This window comes from Oncorhynchus mykiss, chromosome 20 (assembly GCF_057628025.1).
Source record: "Oncorhynchus mykiss isolate SJ-2025 chromosome 20, ASM5762802v1, whole genome shotgun sequence".
NCBI classification, from domain to species: Eukaryota; Metazoa; Chordata; class Actinopteri; order Salmoniformes; family Salmonidae; genus Oncorhynchus; species Oncorhynchus mykiss.
This window is the reverse complement of record NC_143041.1, coordinates 38,428,947-38,434,946: the sequence shown is the minus strand read 5'-3', so window position 1 is coordinate 38,434,946 and position 6,000 is coordinate 38,428,947. Positions and strand designations below refer to the sequence as shown.

The 6,000-nt window shown below is 42.2% G+C and overlaps 1 protein-coding gene across 6 annotated transcripts in view; it reads right to left on the bottom strand.

Annotated features, from left to right (window-relative positions):
- The window catches only part of dst (dystonin), a 197,924-nt gene that overhangs the window by 117,238 nt on the left and 74,686 nt on the right, over nucleotides 1–6,000 (bottom strand). For 3 of the 6 annotated variants that reach the window (XM_090213031.1, XM_090213023.1, XM_090213024.1), the window contains 2 exons: nucleotides 4,023–4,112; nucleotides 647–724 (listed from right to left, as the gene is read on the bottom strand). In XM_090213031.1, the coding sequence (XP_090069157.1) occupies nucleotides 647–724; nucleotides 4,023–4,112 (168 nt within the window). Of the gene's footprint in view, nucleotides 1–646; nucleotides 725–2,350; nucleotides 2,450–4,022; nucleotides 4,113–6,000 lie in introns of all 6 variants that reach the window. The other 3 variants (XM_090213021.1, XM_090213020.1, XM_090213022.1) reach the window with 2 other exon arrangements.

Sequence of the window (6,000 nt, the reverse complement as noted above, 5' to 3'; positions counted from 1 at the left end):
ACTCATTCTGAATGGTTAAGGTTTGGGATAGGGTTTAAACATTCAGTTTAGTCACTCATTATTCTGAATGGTTAAGGTAAGGGTTAAGGTTTGGGATAGGGTTTAAACATTACGTTTAGTTACTCATTCTGAATGGTTAAGGTAAGGGTTCAGGTTTGGGATAGGGGTTAAACATTAAGTTTAGTCACTCATTCTGAATGGTTAAGGTAAGGGTTAAGGTTTGGGATAGGGTTTAAACATTAAGTTTAGTCACTCATTCTGAATGGTTAAGGTAAGGGTTAAGGTTTGGGATAGGGTTTAAACATTAAGTTTAATCACTCATTCTGAATGGTTAAGATAAGGGTTAAGGTTTGGGATAGGGATAAAACAGTGTCCCCTCCCCCACTGGGTTTGAACATCATCATGGGATTACGCCCAACCCGGTCCACAAGGCACTCGTCTCCTTGACTGTAATAGTGCTCACTGTTGCCCCTAGTGGTTGGTTGATAAGGCATTTCCCGACATCCTCAGGACATTGATAGTCTAATTTTGAAGTCAATCTTTATCTCCCTGGACATACAGTATGCTTTATTTTAATAGCTGTACATGATGAATTGGTTAACATATTTTAAGTTCTACCATTCCGGCACGTGTGATTGGTCCTTACCTGCCGCCTCTTTAAGAAGTCCAGGGCTATCTGTACATTCTGGAGTCTGTGGAACCGCATCCTCCCTTTCTCCCGAGGCTGTGGGCATAGAGGAGGAATGGGAAGAGCGGGTCATGTTAGTGACGTGGCCATGTGGTCTCTCCCTTTCCAAGGACCAGGGACTCACCACACCATTAGTAGTATGAGGACACAGGACATGCCCCTGCCAGGGTCTTACCCTCATCTGCTGAGGGAAAGAGAGAAAAACCAAAAGGGAGGGAACCAACAAATCCGGATCCAGGGCGGTCATTGGCCAATTCCACAGTAACATAGTTACACTGAAACTCAGATTTGTAACTTTAAAATGTATGTCAAACAAAAACCAATGATTGCAAAGTCAACAAACCATACAACTCTATGCACAAGGATTACTTTTTAAAATTTCCACTGAACATTTTACTAAAACACATTTTATTGAAGAACAGCGCAGTCATTCTCTCACCAAACTTTGTATTTGCACTTTTCTTTAAGTTCTTCATTGTTTTTTGTTTGACATACATTTTAAAGTGAAACATCGGAGTCTCAGCGTCACTGTTACCGTGGAATTGGCCTGCTACAAATCACTGCTATTACTACACACTGAATGTGCTAGATAGAAAATAAATGTGTCTATGTCCTCCCAAACTGAACTGACAGAACACATCATCTGACATATTTCACCATTCAGTAATAATGACAAAAGGCTAAACATGAAGCTATAAACCAGTGTGTCTGAGTGATAAACTCATTCCAATGAGGACCTTTCCCAAATCCAAAAAGCATCTAGGATGAATTTAGCTGTGAGGTAAAACACCTGAAAATGTGTCATTTTGTGAACAGAGAGCCAAACTCATGCGAAAGACACCCGTGGACAATGGGAGGTCACAGCTCAAGGTAATGAGATGGAAACTGTGTCACACGCCAGGCAGTCCCCTGACAACCCGGGATTGAGCTGCAGCAAAGCCCTCTGGATTCAGTCATTACTCTCCTGGCTGGACAAGAGAAGAGGCGGAGGAATGCCTTTCACCACAAAAGCCTTTTCCTCAACGGCTCACTCTCCTTTAACTCAGCACGTTCAGTCAAGTGGCTTGGTTTTTGGTATACACTAAATACAATAGAAAGCCACTATCTGATGAAACATGTCCAATGGTTCATAAATGTTGACCTTCAGTTTGATTGTATGGCTCAATGATGCACAAAGCTACTGAGGCTGGACTTAAAGACCCAGGCGGAGCTCTTATGAACCACATAATAATGTTACGTGTTTCAAATGTGACTGAGTTGTGCCAGCGCTTGCAATCCTATCCAAGACTGAAGTGCATGGTGTTTCTCCTTTACTTTCCCATGGCATGTACAATACCACAGTTTGTTGTTGTTGAGAAAAATTGAACATGAGCCTGGGCCTTTAGCTCATAAGGCGAGTGCATTGCCATCATGTAATCCATCTCAGCTTGTCAGCTAGCATTTCTAAAGCAATACAGTGGGCCTAGTCCCTAGTCTACACAGCAGCATCGAGCACAGAGTTGCTTCTATTATACAATCTACGAGAAAGAAACTTGACCTAGCCAACTACGGTTCACTAAAGTGAAAAGCCTGTGGAGAGATTGTTGTTCCATTCTCATTAATGTCCACGGCACGCGCTGCATTAGTTGTGTTACAAGGGGGAGGATGGTGAACCACACCTACCCCCTTATCATCATCCTGCTCATGTCCATGCTGCTCAACCGCACATGCTTCTGCCGAACTCACCAACCGCAACGTCTTGAGGAAATCACGCTCCCTTGGCTTACCAGACCGAGTTAACGTGAGCGCAAGAAAGAAACACACAAGGGAGAGACAAATAGACATGGACACAAGTTGGACAAATAAAAAGGAGGACAAAGTGAAACAATCCAATATAGAAGAAACAGAGGAGAGGAGGAAGAGGGTAGAGAGGAAACAGGATGTAAACAAAAGAGAGTACTACTACTTCGAGGAGAAAAAATCAGCTTCACCTATTTTAGAGGGAACCTCATTTCTCCTCACATGAGTTACAGAGATGCTGCTGCACGTCACCAAACAACGGTGACATCAGAAATGATTGTGATTCATTTTCATATTCTCTAATGCAGGCATCAACAACCCTGTTCCTGGAGAGTTCCAGCCCTAATCTAAGCGCTCCTGATTCTAACAATTAGCCGGTTGATAGATAAGCTGAATCAGGTCAGTTACAACTGAAAGTGTAGTTCTCCAGGAACAGGGTTGGAAAGGCAAGCTCTATTGTGATGACATTTTGAGTGATCCGAACTGAAGTGATCGCGATTCCTTGTCTACCTCTCCCATTCCATCATTTCTACCAGGCAGTGTTTTGTTTGGAACACAACGACATAAGAAACGTTGTAAACAAGCATCCCACTGGGCACAGACGTCAGTTCAATGTCTAGTTTTGAGTTATCAACTAACGTGAATTCAATGTCACCCTGTCATTGGATTTAGGCTAAACGTTATAGGTGGAAAAAAAGCTACATTCCCTGACGTTGATGACTTGCAAATCCAATCAGTTTTCCACGTTGATTCAACGTCATCACATTGAATGTTTGGGTTGAAATGACGTGGAAACAACGTTGTTTCAACCAGTTTTTGACCAGTGGGATTGCAGTTGGTTTCCCCTTAGCCTTGAAGCATATATGGTCTTGGGGCATTTTCACATATCTGTTCGACAAAAACTGTAGGATATACTGTATATGTGGACTTTAGGTGTATGTAAAAAACCAAATCAATTCCGGTCCTTGCCCAAGAGGTTCAGGATCCAGGACGTGATTTATAAACAATAAAGTTATATAGCATGTCTGGTAAAGTGAAAACATTCATGAAAAATGTTTTGCGTGAAGAAAATTGTCGTTTTTTGGAATTCTCATAAATGCACCGTGATACTGCTCCAGTGTACAGACTAATATACGAAAACACCCATTACGTTAATCAGAATCACACAATGGAATGAATTGTGTTATCTCGGGGTTTAGTAGCAAGGCAAACCATAGCCTATAATGTACATCTCTGTTCTAACTTTTCTTTCAAGAACGCAGATACAGTTCCCAAAATAAAAATGTCTAGCACAATGAAAAATGGCACCCTATTCCCTATAAATCAAATCAAATCACATTTTATTGGTCACATACACATATTTAGCAGATGTTATTGCGGGTGTAGCGAAATGCTTGTTTAGATTATTATTTATTTTTTATGTCTGTTGGCGCCATCCTGCATTTTTGCATGGGCTCTGGTCAAAAGTAGTTCCCTAGGGAATAGGGATCCATTTCACATACCCTCTGACTCATCATGTACACAGGCTACATTACCATGACAACACAGTACTCACCAATGACTGGCCAGTCAGGACCTCCAGCAGTGAGATCAGGTTATGTCCATCTCGTAGGTCTTCATACAGGTCATTAACATGCTTCCGGACCTAAAAGCCAGAGGAAAGGAAAGTTAATATAATAATATGATATATAACGTTTGGCAGATGCTTTTACCCAAAGGGACTCACAATCATGCAGGCATATATTTTAAGTACGGGTGGTCCCGGGAATCGAACCTACTATCCTGGTGTTTCAAGCGGCATCAAATCAAATCACATATTATTTGTCACAAGTGCCAAATCCAACAGGTGTAGGCTTTACAGTGAAATGCTTACTTACGAGCCCTTTCCCAACAATGCAGTTAAAAAATAAGAAACAGAGGCCTCCCAGGTGGCGCAGTGGCCCTGGGCACTGCATCGCAGCGTCAGCTGTGCCACCAGAGACTCTGGGTTCGCGCTCAGGCTCTGTCGCAGCCGGCCATGATCGGGAGGTCTGTGGGGCGACACACAATTGGCCTAGCATCGTCCGGGTTGGCCGGTAGTGAAATTATTTTCTCATCGCGCACCAGCGACTCCTGTGGCGGGCCGGTGCAGTGCGCGCTAACCAAGGTTGCCAGGTGCACGGTGTTTCCTCCGACACATTGGTGCGGCTGGCTTCCGGGTTGGATGCGCGCTGTGTTAAGAAGCAGTGCGGCTTAGTTGGGTTGTGTTTCGGAGGACGCATGGCTTTCAACCTTTGTCTCTCCCAAGCTCGTACAGGAGTTGTAGCGATGAGACAAGATAGTCATTATTAACAATTGGATACCACGAAAATGGGGTACATTTAAAAAATAAAAAAATTAAAAAATAGAAAGAAATAAGAAACATTTGCACAAAATAGTAACACAATTAAATATCAATAACGAGGCTATATACAAGGAGTACCAGTACCGAGTCAATGTGCAGGGGTACGAGGTGTTGCGGTTATTGAGGTAATACAATATGTAGGTTGGGGTAAAAGTGACTAGACAATCACGATATATAATACACAGAGTAGCAGCAAGATATGTGAGTGTGAAAATGTGCATGCACGTGCGTGTGCACGTGTGTGTTGGAGTGTCAGTGTAGTATGTGTGGGAAGGGGTATTAAACATGGTGAGCGTGGATACCTATTGGGATATTTAAATCAGACCTGTGTCAATTTAGTTTGAAGTTTGCACTTTTGAGACTATTCCATTGGTTCCATTGTAGCGTGTAAACTAAATCAAGTGCATCTCAGTCATTTCAAAGTATCTGACGTAATGTATTTGACCCAGGTCTGATTCGAATCTCAAAACATTAACTGCCTGACTGAAACTACAAATAGGCTACCTTAAACAACCTTATTTCCTGATCCTATTTTTACAGACTGTGATTTATCACCATATAATTAGTATATTTTACATGAGGATGAAACAGGATACTTGTTATTTGGCCCAATTTTACTGCAAGGAATTGTAATTGGTCAACCACAGGCTAGGGTCGGGGGTTATAAATTACATCCTGTCACTTTGTTCTGGGGTGAGAATCACTGAGGACTTGAAGGATTTGTCCTCTTTGAATAAACATATTTTTCTCCCCCTGATTTGCTTAGGAGTCTGTGTTATTGAAGAGTAGCATCAACTGCTGACACAATGGCAAAGTAATCTTTGACAGACAAAGTACAGACGTTCAACCTTTGAATGTGCTCTGGATTAAAGTTAGGGTAAAACCATGATACTACTATCCTTCCTGCATACAGAGCAGCTGCCACTCCCTCTTCCCATTCAATCTGAGCCTCTTATATACTTCCACTCTGTCAAAATCAAAGAAAAGCCACACCTCTCCATGTGCTTATTTTAACACGTGCTGACCTTTTGAGTTATCCATAACCTGTTTCAGAAAACCTGACTAACAGGGGGTTGTCTGTCTTTCTTCACAAAAGGCTTGTAACGGCAATGGTAGCACCGTGCTGAGTTGATGATATAGTTACACGAAA